Source organism: Ailuropoda melanoleuca, chromosome 20, assembly GCF_002007445.2.
Source record: "Ailuropoda melanoleuca isolate Jingjing chromosome 20, ASM200744v2, whole genome shotgun sequence".
Classification (NCBI taxonomy): domain Eukaryota; kingdom Metazoa; phylum Chordata; class Mammalia; order Carnivora; family Ursidae; genus Ailuropoda; species Ailuropoda melanoleuca.
The window spans coordinates 22,776,036-22,795,906 of NC_048237.1; the positions used below are offsets into that span (position 1 = coordinate 22,776,036).

Consider the following 19,871-nt stretch of genomic DNA (forward strand, 5'->3'; position numbering starts at 1 on the left):
AAAAAAAAAAAAAAAATTTAAAAAAAAAAAAAAAAAAAAAAAAAAAAAAAAAAGAATTTCAGCTGTAAAAGTTGAATACTGCATTCTAAACATTTGTTATAGAAACTAAAAATAACAAGCAGGAGAGAGTGCTATAAAATTAACTCAGACATCACCAATTTCCTGCAATTCTCATATTCTGTAACATATTTGTGTCCTTGCCTACTTGCTCTTAAAATGGTTTATCCAAATACATTTACATGTGTGCACAATCCCTTAAATCAATAGCAAACATCCTGGGAATAACAAAAGCAGGGCTCCATGTCTGAAAACGTATGTGTTATTTTAGAGCTAACACCAATTCATTTTGACACGCCTTTTAGAGCCCCTTCAACAGATAAGTATCCTTAAGACTGAGGGCAAGAGAGATAAATTAGGCCATTCACTACCTTCAAAAAGTGCACCATGCATTATGGAAACGGATAAATAGGGAGGATTCTTTGTAACTGGTAACTGCTCATAATTATTTTTAAATCAGAAGCCCCTTTTTAGTGGACATGGAAAGTTTGAAAGAGTTGTAAGTGTACAAGATTAGAAATTTTACTTGGGCTCAACCCATCCTACTTTCCAGCTGTGCAGTTTCAGGTCATCTTAATCTAGTCTCTTAATCTGCATACTAGGCTGACGAAAAGGAGAATTTAATGATAATTTAAGATACAATGGTATAATGCACATTAGAGTATTCTCTGAACTGTGAAGTACTTTGAATTGTGTAATATACTTGTGAAGAGCAAGGTTCAGGTCTGGCAGCCCAAATTTAGATCCCAGCTCTACCACCTACTAGGTGCATGGCTTTGGAAAAGCTCTCTAACCTATGTCTCTCAGTTTTCTCTAAAAAAAAGTGAGCATGATAGTACCAACTTTACATCTTTTAGGATTAAACAGTGTAATATACATAAACCATTGAGCACAAGGTCTAACATATAGTAAATACTCAATATATGTTAATTATTGTATTTTCTTATTATTGCCTTTTATTGGTGTGATATCAATGACTGTATGTTTTGTTGTTTCTCTTTTCTTTTTTTTTTAAGATTTTATTTATTTATTTGTCAGAGAGAGAGAGCACAGGTCGGGGAGGAGCAGGTAGAAGGAGAAGCAGGCTTCCTGCTGAGCAGGGAGCCCAATGCGGGACTCCATCCCAGGACCCTAGGATCATGACCTGAGCCGAAGGCAGACGCTTAACTGACTGAGCCACCCAGCCATCCCTATTGTTATACATATATTTCTATATTGAAGGCAAAGGTCTTGCTTTATTCATAACCACGATGTCTCAAATATTGAACATGGCTACACACAGGGCCAAAGAAATATTTTATAAGTAATATAGCATATTGCCATTGTCAGTTGTTTTGGAGATACATACGCATTTCATGCATTTCTTTTTTCTTTTCCTGGAAAAGATAAAGACCACTGGATACATATTCATTTCAGATGAAAACACTATTTGAAGAAGATAGCATTTTGGAAAGGACAGGAATGAACTTTAAAAAAAAATCTGAATAGAGGTCTCCCCTACTGCCATCCAAGAAAAGAAGATCACAAATTTCTTTCATTAGACACAATAATTTGATCCGTGTGTTTGGATATTATCCTAAAATGGCACAAAATACAGGTATCCCAGCTCTCATTCTGCTTCTATGAAGTAAAGAGGTTTAGACATTCCTAAATACATCTATCCCTCCCTTGTGAGAATGACAAAATGTCAGCGCTGTCCATTTTCACAAAGGTCAGGGTGTTGCCATGAAAACCACGGACCGGTAAGTGAAAAGGAGCTGTCTGATCATGCTAATTATGTGATTGCTTTCCTGTGGATGAAGGAACTCTAAATTAAAAGGATGATAAGCTATAAATTATATATCAAATGCATTTTGTGAAAGCATAGCAAAAGAAAGATGCTTTAAAGCAATCTACAATTCATTTTACTTTCTAGAGCAACTGTTGCTCTCAGTGGTAAACTCTTCAATGCAGAATGGCTAGAAAAATCAATTTGCTTCTATAATAAAAAGGCCATTTGTCTACTTGTAGAATCATGTGACATTGTTAGGCCCCTTATAAATGATCACTCTGGACAATGCCTGTGGTTTACAAATTCCCTAATTACACCACTGATTGTGTATCATTGAATATGCCTTATCCTGTGGAAATAGACACTACTGCCATTTTAATAAACATTTTGACATAAAATGAAGCTGGCTCTCTCACGCTTTGTCAAGAGCAAAATGAAACGACCAGTGAACACAATGTTCCATCAACAGATCAAAGCCACATGTTCTTTAGGGCAAATGAGGTTTAATTAACAGATCTGTTAGTAGGTACCTAACTGGTCAATTAAAAAATAGGAGGAGGGCTTTTTTCTATAATACATGAATATTTTAGTAACAGATACTCTACCAATGCATGATTGCATTTTATGATCCCTTAGTCTGTAGAAGTATAGAATGATACAATAAAAACATGAGCCTAATTTTAAAACCACATAAAAACTCATAATGCCATTGATTGGAATGATACATAACTCATCCTGAGCTAATATGTGAGTGTGAATAGAGTTTAGTACCATTTTATTAATAGGGTTTTACATTGCATTTTATTCCTAAGCAAGGATATTTCTGCTTAAATGTCAACTAAATATATTTTGTTTACAAGTATTATTTAGACAGACTTGGTGTAAGTGGACTACTTATGTTTCATCTATTGTGGACTCTAATTCATGCTAAACGCATTTTAGATGCAGACATTTCAACTGCCTGTCATTTTATTATCTCTACTTCGCGTATTTAAATTACCAGTATATTTCATGCTGTACATAGAACCTTTCTTTAAAGTGCAGTGATATGCTTCACATATTAATATATAGTAAATTATTGATAGTTATTATAGTTTTAAATGTAAATAATGAAACTAACTAATGGTGTCCTGTCCTCATTAGAGAAACCTCTATTTTGTGATTGAAAATTCAAATAATTCCAATGTCCCCATTGCTTGCATTTTAAAAGGATGAAGAGTATAGCAAGCATAAATTGGGTATTCTTTTGTATTTCTCACTGACCTGTTCTTATCTTAATGTAATCCAGGAATTTCAAAAAGTGTTTAACTCTGCCAAATGAAGAAAATACTCAACACATAGAACAGAAATTATACAATAGCTAATCAACTACTGTTAAACTATAACCTATAAGGTAGAAACTTTCTTTTGATATTTGGGGAAAAGAAGGGCATTTAGAACTCTAAAGTTTCATCCAATGAACAGGCCCCCAAACACTAATCTGATCACATTGACCCCTTGATAAAATTCTTTTGTCATTCTTGATTGAGTGAATGAAATCTAATTATATTCATTTTCTTCTAAGATCCAGTGACATATAATCCTTATTCTTAATCTAGCTCAGATGCCACCTGTTCTATGAAACTCTTGCTGACCAGATTCAATAATTTCATCCTACATGTTTCTATATTTCTCTGCTAGTTTGTAAATCAACATTAGACTTAATTTGTTATTAAAGTTTTTCAGGTGTATTTCCACTAGGATAGCAAATCAATTATGAATTAGGTCCTATCCATTTTTATTTCTTCCAATATCTCCTTTCCTATAGTGGTTGTCAAATAAAACTTTTTTGGATTGAATGCACACTAATGTTTCATGAATTAATCCCAGAGTTGCAGGTGACAGCTATACTTAATTTCTCTTTGCTGTATTAAAACACTTGGCTTTATTCCTGCTTGCACTCTCCATTGACCTTGCCTCTCAAATTTAAATTTCCAAGCCTCCAGCTTCCCCACTCAGGGCAATTTCTTTAGGGCTGAGAAACTGTGAAATAAAGGTCAGAGATACCAAATGGAAGGAAAAAATACTGATGATGTGAGCCATAAATACTGTGTACATTTCTTGTGGTGACTTTCCTACCTGCATTAAGAAAACTTCAGAAATTTCAGGAAGTTTTTGTGAAGGTTTTCCCCTTAATTTTGTGTAACTTAACAATTTCGTTCTTAGGTCATTCATCACATTTTAATATGGTACTTGGTAAGCTTTCTGAAGATATCTTTACCTTAAAAATATTCAAGCGTGGGTTTTTGACTATTTAAATAGTTGTTAGCAAAGACAACACAGAACTGGACATAAGCTCCAAACACCACAATTTCCATTAATGCTACCTGAAACTAAATGACAACACTAATAACGCAAATAATAATATTTGATGTGGACAACTGATATTTTCTCACTTAAGAGTGAGTATAAACATCTTTAGAAAACTTTGCTATTTCTACTATTTTTCTTTTATTATTTTAAACACACAATCTAAACAGAAGCCATAATCGTTCTACAAGCACAGATTCCTGACGAGTTCCCTAGCCACTTCCAACACTTCTAGATTGTTGCATTTACTTGTCTCTGTAAAAAAAATTTAATTTTAAGAGTAAAACTTATTTTCAAATAGGCAATGTTAAACATAAAATATTCTTCTTGGTAAAAGTTACTATACCTAAATATGAATTCAATAGCCATGCCCACCATACAAGCTACCAGTAATACCATCCTTCACTGAAAGCACAGATGAAAGGAGTTTGGTATCTCTACGAGTATGCATTGCCCAATATTTCCTAAGGAACGTTCTGTGTATGTGGTGATTAAAAATGGTATGTTGCAGTTCAGTGTCTCTCTCAGAAATTCACTAAGTACAATAGCAATTTAAGGCTCTAAGTACCACAGTAAAGATATATGCTAGCCACATTTAGTACCAGTCCCAACACTGTAAAAGAAGAGAATAGTCTATGAGAAGAAAGTGGGAAAAGCTGTAGAAGAGATAATTCACTGGTTTTTTTTAGAGCAGCAGTCTCCCTACTGACTTACTGCTTGGAATGCTATGCTTCTTTCTGGCCCATATCAAGGACAGATATAATACCCCTTCCAATAAACACAAGAGTCAACTGAGAGAGGAAACTTCAGCACTGAGAGTAAATTCAGTCGGTAAGAACCAGTCGTGCCTGAGGTCAGTGTGTAAAGTAGCCAATCAGCTATTCAGAAAAAAGCAAAATGACCCCATAATCAGGAGACTCTGAAGTTCAGAAGTGTCTCATTTTTCTAAAGTTGTGTTTTTTTCATTGTCTCCTCAGCCATTCAGAGAAAATGTTTTTAAATGTAGAAACATACAAGATAGGTGGAAGAGGTCACAAGCAGAAGAGAATGGCAGCAGGAAATCTCGTATATTAGGAATGGGACTTGAGCAATTTCAAGTAATCCTAGGAGACCTTGATGTATAATTCTAGAACTCGGACCACCCTAGCAGAAAATGATCAGCCTAACGAGGGACTCAATAAGATAAACAGATAAATGAGGACTAGAGAAAGACTGAGATTCTGCCTCAATCTATAGAAAATATACTAATGATTGTATAGACAAATAACAGTTATTTGTGGGTTTAACTTAGTTTCCTAATATGTCCACAGAGTTCAGTTTTGTTATTATTTTAATTCTTAAGAGAGTTCCAAAATCTAGCTTAGAGATTAGCACACCATGGCCTGTGGACAAAATATGGCCCACCATCTGATTTTGTAAATAAAGTTTTATTGGAATGCAGTCATGCTCATTCATTTTATTGTCTGTGGCAGCTTTTCCACTGTAACAGCAGAGTAGAATAGTAGAAACAGAAACCATATAGCTTACGAACCCAGAAATATTTACTATCTGGCCCTTTACAGAAAAAAGACTGCTGGCCTCTGTTCTTCATCATTAATTTAGAGGTTATGGATTGAACCTCATAATTTTGGAGTCAAGGAAGAAAATGATTTTTTTCTGGGTCCAGTAACTTAGGAAGCAATTACATAACTTTTGACTGAATGGAAGCTTCCTCTGATCAAAGCACTGTCAGATCTTACATGTGTGGGTCTTATGGCATCCTGTTACATAAAAGGATTTATCATTCACCTATAGTCGTCCTACAGAACTTCACTTTTAATCAGCAGAATTATCATGAGTTGTTATTCTTCCTTAACTGGAAAAGGGCAAAGAAGCAAATCAGTGAACTGGACTTAATCATTTTTCTTTTGCCTTCCAGCTCATTAACTATTCTTATTAGTTGTGTACCATATCCCTATGTTATCAAGAACTTCTGTTTCTCTGATGTGAATACCGGTACAGACATTTGTTAATCATCACAATGATAGTAGCAAAGCTAAAATTTCAAACTGATTTTCTCAATTGGTCACCTCTGGGCACCTATACTTATGCGGCTGCCTCTGGTTTAACCCCTAAATCTCATTCAATTTTCTGCTACACAAAATGCTCCTATATTCTAACAAGGAAGGAAAAATAAATCATCAAATCTGTGCTGAGTCTTCTGCTCTATTTGCCCACCAGATGTCTCACCCCGAGAGTTCCACCCAGTCTCACAGTTTGCATTTGCTAGGATGGTGCAGACGCTTCTAAGTTTCCTATAAACCTACAAGTTTGCCAGGTCATGCGGAGGACTACATGCGAGCTAACAAGCACGCAAGGACTTTGCCGCAGAACACCACTGGAGGACGCAATGGAATATTGTTCAGCAAGCCTTCCGAAAATTAAATATCTACGATTACAATTCTGTTTGTTCAAATGAATAACAATCAGGTGAAAATCATTTGAGGTTTGATTTTAACCGTTGCCGGAATTTTAGGCTTAAATTCACATGCATTTTTCAGCGAGTACGTGGAGATTTACATTTTACAAAATTGAATTGTAGCGATGAAAATTTCAGTATATTTCTTTTTAACTGATAAGTTACTGTAAATTAATTAATTCAGTTAATTAATTAAGTGAAACTACATTACTGTAGTAATTCACAATTACTACAATGTGGTTTTTAAAGTTATCTGCCGTCTAGCCAGGTAAAATACACCTTCAGTAATGATAGTAATGAGATTGAAAGAAACCAATGTAACTTGCTTGTATTAATATCAATTAATATTAATCCTATAGTAAAAGCAGATCATGAAGAATCACATATTATTCCTGGGACTGTCTTCATCCTGCAGATTTTGCCAACTGTCCCCTCCCTCCAGTGTCACTATCACAATCCTACTTCCATCAAGATTTACCTCAAATGCCATTTTCCTCTGAAACTCTCCTGGGCCAATACTGAAGAAAGCATTCACAATCCCTAGAGAAGTCTGATCCAATTTAAGTACAGCTTCCTTCCCACTATATACTGTGCCTAATTTCTATGTCATCTGATAACCAAATAATTTGAAACTTAGATAGTAAGGTCCTTAAGAGCAAGTCCCCTTTGTCCATCATCATAGGACATGGAGCCAAAAACAGAGCNGGGCCAATACTGAAGAAAGCATTCACAATCCCTAGAGAAGTCTGATCCAATTTAAGTACAGCTTCCTTCCCATTATATACTCGGCCTAATTTCTATGTCATCTGATAACTAAATAATTTGAAACTTAGATAGTAAGGTCCTTAAAAGCAAGGCCCGTTTGTCCATCATCATAGGACATGGAGCCAAAAACAGAGCAAAAAAAACAGCAGAAGAATCTGCCAGAAACACAGATTTTTGAATAGACGAAACAACAAATTCTTACAATAAAATAATTTGAATGTTTACAGAGTCAGGAGGAAAAAAAAAAGCTAATGTTGAATTAATGTGGAAATAAGATATAATCTATCATCACATAGCATAGTTTTTATTATTCAATCAAGTGTATGAGGCAAACTCCAAAATACATGTAGCATTTCTCTTCAGTTTTTTCTAAAATCAAATCATTTTATCTTTTGAAAATATTAATAATTCTGTAAACTAGGATTTACCTTCCTGAGGTATTTTATATTTTAATTTTAAAAGTCCTCAAAAGTATATCTAGAGATGTGGCTGTCATTTGAAAAAAAAATGATTTTCTAACTATATTAGGCAGAAGTGCCTTATGGAGCCTCACTCACCCTCAACTTAATAAATTTCATGTATGTCTCTTAAACACAGTGGCAACTAGGATTCAATATAAGATTTTATATGACAAACAAAAGGTTTAGGTTTTTTTTTCTTTTTTTTTTAAGTTTAGGATGTCACCCTAAACTTAAGAGCTTACATTTAACATATAGAAAATGTCTAACGCATAAGAAAATCACTGACCACTTGGCCAATCCCAAATTCCCTAAAATAGTAATAATATAAATAGGAAAATCCAGAATCTAAGAGGTCCCCACATATTTACTTATTTCTTAACAGTAGTTTCCTTCTCTTTGACTTTACTCACCCAATCTGTGGGAATTTCCTCTGAATCCTCCTGTGTGGTTCACAGAATTAATGGAGTCCAAGGTTTTCCTCCATGTTATAGCCTATTCATTCTCACCGTTCAAACTCTACCCCCAGGAATATCTCTGTATTTCATATGAAAGCACTGCTATAACGGTCTTCTACTATGTGAGGATAAAAATAATTTTTTCGATACCAGTTGAATCACGCAATGTCAGATCTATAAATCTTTATACTACAATCTGGTATTCCATGATACTGTAATCAAAACAGGACACCAAAGCTAGTTTTGGCATAAAGACAGAATATGTGATTGCCTTCGGTGACTCATCCTTTGAGTTAAACATCCTCTCCAGGTCTCTCTATTAGAATACAGTCCCCTGTGCAGGCCTGGCCCACGACCATGCCGCCTATGCAGACGCACCTGAAAGGGCCCTGTGCTTGAATTAATGCTTTGATGTTGCCATCGTGAAATTCTTAGCAAGTTTTGAACAACGGGTCTACTTCCTATTTCCACTGGACACCACAAATGATGGAGCTACTCCTGGCTCTAAGAGTGGTAACATCTTAAATCATAGTATAAATTGGGTGCTGAATAACTTTTCTTAAAGTCAGTAGGGAATTACGACAGCCAGAAGAGAGACACCAAATGCTTATCTTTCAGAGGGAATAGGAGGAAAGAAAAACCTAGAAAGGAAAATTATGTGAACAAATTAGCTCAGTTCTTGATTTAATCATTATTTTTTGAGTACCTGCAAAGTACCGTCTATTGTTCTAGATGCACAGATTACAACCATGAGCCATACTGACAAAGGCCCAGCCTTCCGGGAGCTACCACTCCAAGGAGGAGACAGACAATAAGCAGTCTGTCTGAGGTGGGTGGGGGCCAGCAAGGGGTGTGTTTTGAAAGAGGACTTCATATATGTCTTTTAACTCCAGTATTGCTAGCTTTGGTAACCAGACAAAATAATAATTGCTTAAGAAATTTTACTTATTAACAAGTAAACTTTTATTACTAAGAGGCATATCTCAAATATTTTCTGCTTTTCTGATCATCTTTTGGCATTTTTTTTTTAGGATTTTTAGAAAGTTCATGAATCAATGCTAGTTATCTTCCCTGCCATTTACAGTACAAAGTTTGAAGTGGGTAACGTAAGTCATATATTTAAAAATAAATGTTAAAACTAACTTTGTAGATATTATATAATGCTCCTTCCTTCTGTCCATTCTATGCTCCCTCTTTCATCTAAGTTTAATGTTGTATGAACCGTGCTACCATCAGACAAGTCTGTTTTGAAAGCAGCCTGGATTCTTTGGATCTGGGTTTGTGTCACTGGTTCTGAAGACAACAGCAATGACAAGCAAACAAAAACATGCAAACAAAAAAAGCAATGCTCATAATCTGGAAAATCGTCCCTCATAAATAAGGACAGATAATCCTGGATCCTACAAAACTGTTGTCACTCTGACAGGAAATATCACTGTGGGATGTCACCTAGCGCACTGATGTAAGCAATCAATGGATATTTGTTGACTGAATGAAAAATTCAACCAATGATGACCAAGCATATCAAAAGCTTTCTGTTAGATATACTAAAATGAGTCCATCTCCTAGTGCTAGCACCTATTTGGAAATAAAGGTTAGATAATAGTTATTATTAAAATAGTTATTATTATTAATTATTATTTTTCCTAGAAAGGGCTATCTGTCCAAACACAAGTAAATTTCATCACTCTAATCTCCTTTCACATTAACTGTAGCTGATAAAAATGGACTATCTCTTAGAAATAACACAGAATGTGAAAAGTAAGCACCTTTGGTCAGCCTGAACAATGGACGTATGTCCCTTAAGGAGTAAAATCAATCCAGCGTGCATTGCAATTTAGAATCATAAGACACAAAATCACAGGGCAATCTGTTACCCGACAAGAGTCAAAATGCCACCTGACTGGAAAGGAAAAGCCGTTTAAATGTTCTCAAAACAGTATGTCTATGTTTTCAACACATATTATTCACCCTCGAATTATATAAAAATCCTAAATTGAAATTCAGTCTGGTAACAAGCTGGCAAAATAAATAAAGCTATGTTGGTGTTGTCCGGATGCATACAGATTGCAGTTCGGGAATCGCAGGGCTTCAAAACATCCTAAGAGGTAAGCTAGCGTGTCCTCCCATGCCAGAATCCTATAATTTACCTCATCTACGGATGTACATTTAATTGAGAGAAAATGTATAACATTTTTCATTTCTAACTTTAAAAGAAGGAATTTCACTCCAATATAGTTTTTTATTTAATCGTCCTCCTTGTGAAGAGAGTCTGTCATAATGTTCTTCAGAAAGTCACATCTGATTACAAGTTTAACACCTTTATCGTTGGTCTTCATTGGTGGAAAATACAATATATCTTATATTTGAATACTTCTAAATTACCTCTCAGTATTTTCTTCTTAGGACTAAATATTTTGTTTGTTTAATATTTCCAAAATTTGTCTTAGCTCTTTAGGCATTTGTCGTTTAACTTTATTAATTAATATAATTTTAGAATCTATAGAGGGTTCCTAGTTAATTAAAAAATATTGATTTATTTAATCTGGAAGCCCATATCTATCACAGCCAATGCTATTACTTTTATTTGCAGTATTTCTGTAAAATCTCATGTAAATCTAAATCAGAGTAGAAATAACAATGTCTTTTAATGTGATATTTGTTGAGCATTCAGAATGTTAGACTTTGGTTTTAGGAAACTTAAAGAATAAGAATGGTCTGAGCTGGACTGAAGACTTGTGTCTGCTAAACGTAAAGAAACGATTCTCAATGTGAACATCTTATGCATCACGAATATGCTTCTTACCTGTGCTGCTGGATATATTAACATCAATACTGATATCAGATATTCCTCCTCCCTTCAGAGATGCTACACACGTGTATGTCCCAAAATCCGTGAATTTTAAATCAATGATGTCCAAGTTTGTCGTTCCCGGGGAGACATCCGGATCAGTCTGTGTAATAACCATCCGCTCAGAACTTCTTAATGGACGACCATTTTTAAACCAACTAAATGTTAACTCCTCAGAGGGGACAGCTTCTACTTGGCAAGATATTTTCACCTCACGCCCAATCTGGATGTTGTCGTCTTTGTGATAAGGATCTGGTGTGATCCAAAATCGTCCTTTTTTTAATGCTAAAACATAAAAATTCCGTAAGTAGTTAGCGTTACTTCCATAATGTTAAGACTTCATTCACTTAGGTAATCATCTCTGAGCTGAAATAAAGTAAAACAAAATAAAATAAAATGCATATCTGTTTCTTTATTATTTCCAAGTAGTGTGCATGTCAATAAACCTCATTCAAATACTCTGGAAATATCGGAAGACCTAAGTCACTTAGAGACACTAAACACTGATTTTTTATAAATTGGGTAATATCTTCCAGTGATACAGAAGGTGCTTTAAGTCTATATGTGATACTTAAACATGGTTGCCATTGAACTTTGAACAAATGATGCAACTTGATTATATAACATCATTAAGTATTAGAGTTAAAAACAATAATGCGGATCATTAATCCCAATTCGATATCTATGCCATCCCTTAATTAGGGCACAATTTCCCAGACAACTCAAATATTGCACAAATGTCAGATTAAAGACAATTTCTTCTACAGTTTTATCTACATGCTGACCAAAACTAGTTTGGTAAGAATTGAGTCAGTTCACACTCATAAGGCATTTTCATAGACTGAAATAATCTGAATTGAAAAAGAAAATTATTTTCAAAACATTTGCTGTGACTGTTCTATTCCACCATACATAGATGTTTCCAGTTAAAACTTTGCTGGCTCTCTCGTGCAGATGGCCAGAAGAACATCTCGGCAGATGGTTTGGAAAACATGCTGTGTCTGTATCCTAACAGTGGTGCTTTCTGGGTGCAAGGTCAGTACTGTTCTCACAGCCTGTGTCAGCAGTGAGGACTACCAGAGGGTTCTGGAGGGACATCTACTGGTCTCCTTAGGGTGCCAGGTCTGAACTTTGAATGATACTGTGGGATTCAATAAAGAATAGGGTTTGTTCCTTTTGCTCCCAGTGATTCCTATACACACATCCTTCTCTTTACTAACGCCCTACCCATTTCCCTTTCCCTTAATATCACTTCATATCCCTATATGACAACATGTAGCATATGCATGGCCACAGAATTACTGGAATAAAATATTGTCCATTCACTTTTACCATCAAGCCATATATAAATGACACTGGCAAAAATCATGTGGATTTAGAAGACCCACAGCTAGTGGAGGCCTTCTAGCTGCATTCTGGGTAACCTTTCCTGAGTTTAACCTGATTTTCCGTGGTTCATCCCATAAAGGCCAGGAAATACCATTGAAATCTATAGAACTATATAAGAATGCACTAGAGATTAATACATTTTTCATCTTAAAATTTTTTGGTTTTAGTTTTTTTTTACTCGTCAGCCCCAAATATTTTCATGTTTTTTGTTTGTTTGTTTGTTTGCATCTTAGTGAGGAGAGTTAAATGAATATTAGAAATGATGTTTATATCTTTCTTTTTATTCAAGAAAAATTTATGGGTTCCTGTTCACGACTAGTTACTACATAAGGCCCTTATTACACATGATGAACAAAGTAGACGTGACCCTTACCCGCTCATATTGTACTCATAGACTACAGTCCAGTTTATCCATCTGACATTTACGATACTCAGGTCTAGAAAAACCACACTCTACATAGATAGTAAATATTAGAAGTTGGAAGAAATCTGAATCTCAGAGAATCCTGTAAAATATTGTTTAGAAGGGGTTCCTGGCTGGCTTAATCGGTGGAGCACGAGACTCTCGATCTCAGAGCTGTGAGTTCGAGCTCCACATTGCATGGAGAGAGTACTTAAAAACCTTAAAAAAATATATCGTTCAGAAAAGGCACAAAGCTTCAATCTTAATGAAAACACCAAAAAAACAAATATTTAAATAACATTTTCATATTGTCATTACATTTTTCCACAGTAAAAGGCAACTTATGAACCTTACTTATTCCTAACCGTATCTTTATCAGTACATGACTGTAGGATGAAATTAGGAGAAATTATGTCATTCTATTACCCAGAGCCATACATTTATATTTTTATTGTCACTGAAATATGATTTTGTATCTGGAAAGAGAAATGTGCTGAAATTTGGCTACTATATTTGGTATATAATATTGTGCACATATAATTCAAATGCAATCAAATTTCTGTAACACATTATGCACATATAATTCAAAAGCAATTAAAGTTCTTTTCTTTTAAAGATTTTATTTATTTACTTGAGAGAGAGAACACATGAGAGTGAGCACAACTTGGGGGAGAGGCAGAGGGAGAGGGAGAAGTAGGCTCCCTGCTAAGCAGGGAGCCTGATGTGGGGCTCAATCCCGGGGACTCTGGGATCATGACTTGAGCCAAAGGCAGAGGCTTAACTGACTGAGCCACCCAGGTGCCCCTGCAATTAAAGTTCTATAACACAAAGTAAACCATATCATACAATAGTTTTTCTTTTTTTTTTAATATTTCTAAAATAAATAGAATGTCAAGGAGCATAAACTTTTGTTAGCACCATAATATTCAAATGAGTTTCCTTTTATTTGTAAGAATTTTCCTTTTTCTGTTTCTATAGAAAAATGACATGGTTAAATAAAAATTTTAAACAGACAATTCTTAATTTTAAAAGTTTAATATATATGTTAATTTATTAATAGCTTCATATGGAGGTAAATTTAGAATAAATTTCATTCCAAAATTATATTGGTGGCTACAAACAAACAAAAATTCTGATGTTTCAGTGACTACCATTTATTTACCAGGAAGTTACTGCTGTCTAGCTCTGTTCCCTGAATAGTGACATATTAAACTGATAATGCCATTGACAGAATTGAAAACTCATTAGATTAGTTCGATTTAAACAACAAAAACAACCCAAAAGCCATGGATTAAAAAAAAAAATCATAATATATATTATGTGTCACAAACTGTTTTATTCATCGAAAATGACTTTTAAAATGCAAAGTAAAAAAATGAAAGATTATAAATCTAATAATTAATAAATAAAATTCAACATGATACACAACTATTTTTTAATAAAAAGCAATATAATCAAGTGGGATTTTAAAATGAGCTCGTTGCTACAAATATTTTTTTTTTTTCTCAGTATCAGACCACTCTACAACTTGGCCAGTGTCAATAGCATTAGTCTTCCAAATGACAGATTCGAAAAAGGAAAAGAGGGACAAGTCAGTCTGGCGAGCGAGCTAAAGTTAGGGAACGTCAGAATAAGTAGCACGGATCAGTAGCATGTGACTGGAGAGCCGTCTCACTGAGTTTGTTTTTATCTTACCCCACAACAGAATACCTACTTTCACATACACAACAGAAATGTTCTAAGGAAAAAGAAATACTCTGTGTGTGCGTGTGCGCGCGCACGCAGGCACGTGCATGCATGTCACCATCTCTAGTAACAGCAGACAGCTAAATCTATTTGATTTTCTAACTTTGGCTGCTCAGAAACCTAAAAGCACGGTTCCGTAAATTAAGCACAGGTACATTAAGATCTTGAAACCTAATTCTAATTTTTCATTTCTATGTGGTCCAATATAGGCAATCCAATTTTTATGGGTCAAGTGTATCATTTATAAAAATAGAAGGTGATAGTATTAGGCTCCCCGTGAGACCCATTGTGAGAAACAGCTTATTAGCAATCGTGTACAGCTTTGAAAATATAAAGTGTTTAATACAGTTAATCAACTGGGAAGCAGGTTCCTTCGTTTATAATTAAACACTCTCTTTTTCAGTGAACAATTTACAGTAGTTCATGCAATGTTAATTTAAAGTCATTTCCTGCTAACCAGTTAAGATTTCAAATGCTTAAAATCAATCTGCGATTAGTACCAGAGTATAACAAGGATCCAACAGACATACAAGACTCCACAGAACTAAAGAAATTCTACAGAAAAAGAAAGGAGAAATCCCTTTCCCCAAATGCAATTTCTTAGTCTGACTATTGAAAATCCCCTAACACCAGCCTTGAGAGAACATTAGATTTAGCTTAATGTATCATAAATTGTGATGGATGAACCTCAGAAGGTACTTGTTTAGTCTGGCGCTCCATGTAAAGAATTGGCATCAAGCTGAGCCTCTGTTTTGGATAATCAGTTTAGAAACATCGCCATATAACCCATAGCCCTGGTTCTTTAATATTGTGAGAACTGAATACAGACTTGGCCTACATTCACTTTTGACAAGTTACTCATGAGAATATTCTAGCCGCACTCAAAGGTGCTCTGCGAACAGAATGAAACCCATGCATTAGAGCAAGGCCACTGCAAAGAGCTGGGTGGGGCTTGCTGCTGACCTTTCTCTAGAGGTAAAAGTGTATCATTGCAGATGAATGCCTCCACTTCTGAAGAAGGCTTCTGTTATTTAAAATTAGATTACTTTTTGAGTTTATATTTGAAAGAGAGGCTACTGGCTTTGGAGAAGTCTATGCCTGTGGCTTCCAGGAATATAATATCAGCTCAATGCAGACGAAGACAAAGAGAAGCTATGAGATTGCATCTTGCCTGTAACCATAGACTTAAAATTGTAAAATGACTGACTGTCAAATGTTCTACAAGTATACAGCACACGGTAGTTCTAGGATGAAATATAATTTGTAGATAGAACAAAAGTGATCTTAAATGCCATTAAAAATGTTTTAAATTTTAACAAGGAAGCATCTTTCTGCAGATATGAGATATCAGGTGTCAGCTTTTTAACCTCCGCTAAGAATCTCTTTTAGGAGGATGATGAGAACCAGAGTGACCCCGCCCACTCTTCTAAATAGTTAAATTAGGTAAAAATCCCCAAGTATACCAATTCTTATAATATCAGTAGGATTCTGGACAACACGAAAACTGGCAAAATTTTGCTGAGAGAAGTGGATCTAGAAGTCATTAACCGTGTCATCAGACAAAAGAAAAAAAATGATTTTCTACTTATTTTCTGTTAAAGGCAATAAAAATATTTAAGTGGAAAATGAGTATTTGCCAGTCCCACATGATACCAATTCAATAAACAGTTGGGAATAAATTACATCAGCAAAGCAACTTAAGAAATAGTAAATGATTGTATATATAATCTATCCTATTATAATTAGATACTGGATTGTCTCTTCCAGGAGACTGTGAACACCTAGGGAGTGGGGCCATGCCTTATTCTTCTTTATTGTCCCAAGTTTTGAAGCTGGTTCCTTGGTAGAGTTGGTATTCAAGAGCTTTTGTCAAATTTAATTAAAGCTGACATTTCAAAGCATTAACTTTACAAATTCCAATCATTTCCATTCAGTGCGATATGTCCATGTTAACTCTTTTTGTTTTGAGATGCCTCAGGGCAGGAGGAATAAGATAGAGGAAAGAGAAGAGATTTGATGTCCTCTAAGTTTCAGGGTTTTTGTTGTTGTTGTTGTTTTTGTTTTTTTTTTGTGGGAGCAGAATGATACTTGATGGATAAACAGTATTAATATAGGAATGCATGAACGAAAACGGATTCTGTACAGAAAAACTCAGGAGACCTCATTCTATCATGGCCACTGACTCGCTAGTTATGTATCCTAGTCATATAATGTGTCAGGGACGTCAGCCACCGAATGCAATATCTGTTACTCATCCCTCCATTGTAAGGAGCCTGAATGTCATGAAAAAGGGCTTGTTTACATGCCTTAGAGCTCAGTTGATAATCATTTCTAAGGAGAGATGAAAGAATGAAGAAAACTGACATCTAAGCACAGTTATATTATCTGAAATAGTATTTGCCAAAACTTATTTCAGAAAAAGGTCAAGAGGGATCATGTTAAAAGAAAGCAGAACAAATAAAGTTTGGGAACTGACTATATGAATAAAAGTTTGCTTTCCTGCAGAACTTCTCAGAGCTTTGAACATGTTAACACGCATACTGCGATACTCCTAGAGGGGCTCATAGTATATATTTTTAAAACCCTTTATTTATGGAACATCTTTCAGGACCAGTATCTCACAGAATAAAGTAAAAGAATCTATCAATTGATGAGAATCACTGAAAGACTCTAAAATTAGATTTCATTCTTGATGTTTCAGGAATTTCCATTATGAGCACCACAAAATAATTGGCAAGATGTGATTCTTTTGTGAAAATAAAATTTATGACTGGAAAACTAAAGGAAAGGGAAATATCTTTGAGCTCAGATGTATCGAATGTCACACTGATGTTATAAAACATATTTCAGAGCCATGTCATAAACCCATCTGCACCAACAGCGGTGTGTTGTCTCTTTCCTTTCCCAGCCGACCAGCATTTTTAAAAATTTAATACATCAGTTTGTTCCTATCTTGGAAACACACATTTTGGAATATGCAAATAGCATTAAAAGGGAATTAAGTGTACTAGCTTCTATACAATTTGCAATTATTGATATAAATTAGTATGGCTTAAGATAGCTCAGTTGCTTGAGGAAATAACAATATTTACTTATTTACAACTTATGTTGTTATAAAAAAGCACTTAAAGGGTTATAAGAAGCAGTAAAGCTTCTAGAGGATGGATAGGAGTGGGGAGGACTTTTTTTGGTATAAATTATTAGGTATTCATATACTCACTCCCCTTTATCTAACAACTCCAATTGCCAATCTGTAGTCTGAATGAAAGTTCATTAATAATGCAAGAACAACAATAAAATCATTACACCCATTTCCTGAAAGTACTTTAAAATAGCACCCCGATCATTTGAATGCAGAATTAGATGCTGGAAGGAAGTTGGGGTTCTATTTAATTATGAAGTATCAAGGCTCTATTTATTTTGTGAATTTACTCAAAGCTAATTACTATAGTTAATCATTCAAATTGTTTAAGCAAAGTATGGTTGAATTTTAATTGTCTTTTAAATGTCCTTGCTCAATAAAATAACTGCAGGTAAGTATTTTGGGTTGGAATTAAAGTAAGAAAAGATCTTTTAGATAGGCACAAATTTTGCTTTTTGATATAAACCATACCTTGAGAAAAGGGAAAAGAAGTGGACTCAAATAATAATATCATTGTCATTATGATTTTGCCATTCTTATCATTTCAGCCCTAAATTATCAGTCAATTACCAAAGTGCCTATATAATGTCCCAAATAAACACAAGCATTTTCATACCATAGCTACAACATAAATGGCACTTGACACAGCATGACGTCTTCACACCAGTTATCTGAATAGGAGAATAGTAAGCAGCACAACTTACCTCCCTGTGAAGTCACAAATTAGCAGGTAGTTCGAGTTCACCTTTCCTATCAAATTTAATTATACCTCTCACTATGAGAAATAAGAATGCATCCAGGGTGAGTTATATTTTTTGTTAAGTTTTTAAAGAGCCAGGACTAGAAACAGCTATAAAATGAAGTGCAGGTTTGAAAGGCCTGAGCTAAATATCGTTCTTTTGAAGTCCTTTTGAAAATAGTACATCCTTAATATTTATGGAATCGATCACGTAGCAGTGAAAACTGGATGAAAATAATGAGACTAACTGAAACCAAAAATCTTTCTTTACTTTCCTGTTTTCCTTATTTTTCTGTCTCAAAGCTGGGGCCTTTTTCCTTTCCAAACTCACTCTGCCCATCTGAACCCCGATGCCTGGCACTCTTTTGGTTACCCACTTGCTTTTGAAATTTTAATATTTTATTTTCCATACGCTATTTACTCTTAGAATGGAAAATTATTTAGGTCACATCTAAACTTAGAACACTTTTCTTTTCTTTTTTAAGATTTTATTTATTTATTTGATAGAGAGAGACAGCCAGTGAGAGAGGGAACACAGGCAGGGGGAGTGGGAGAGGAAGAAGCAGGCTCCCAGCAGAGGAGCCTGATGTGGGGCTCGATCCCAGAACGCCGGGATCATGCCCTGAGCCGAAGGGAGACACTTAATAACTGAGCCACCCAGGTGCCCTTTAGAACACTTTTCTTAACCCTAATAGTCTTTCAAACTCTTTGCAGCATATTTCTTAAAAAAAATGTGAATCGCTAGTTACTCTCGCTGTTTCATCTTGCACTCATTCACCTGGCCAGTTCACATACTGGTTTTTACTGGTGTTATTACAGCATTGAAGACTCAAATTTAGCAATAACCTCTTAACCAATTTACACAATGATTTTTTCCAGTTCTGTTCCATTTTTATATATCACTTACATTTTGTACTTCCTATCACTTTACATTATTGACTCCTTTGTCCTTCTTGAAAATCTTCTTTTTACTGATTTCTATGACTGGTAAAATATGAGATCACATTTATGAACATAAATCAGTAGTCTTTGCTCACCAGCATCACAATTGTCATGACATGTTCTCTAGTCCTTTGTAGTTCACTTGGATTTTATTATTCATATATAGTTGTAAAGTCAGTTTTTGTTGAGAAGGAAAGAATTTTTGTAATTTATTTGGCCATAATTGCAGACTATGGATGTTTTCCTTAATCTTCTACCTTCCATTTTGCTGCTCATGTTTGGTGACATGAGATCATTGTTTGTTGTTTCTTTTTTTTTTTTTTTTTAAAGTTTTTTTTTTTTT

At 34.8% G+C, this 19,871-nt stretch overlaps 1 protein-coding gene across 1 annotated transcript in view; it reads right to left on the minus strand.

Annotated features, from left to right (window-relative positions):
- The window catches only part of MDGA2 (MAM domain containing glycosylphosphatidylinositol anchor 2), a 760,567-nt gene that overhangs the window by 180,255 nt on the left and 560,441 nt on the right, over window positions 1-19,871 (minus strand). Inside the window, exon 7 of the mRNA XM_034648539.1 lies at window positions 11,123-11,452. Within this exon, the coding sequence (XP_034504430.1) occupies window positions 11,123-11,452 (330 nt within the window). The remainder of the gene's footprint in view (window positions 1-11,122; window positions 11,453-19,871) is intronic.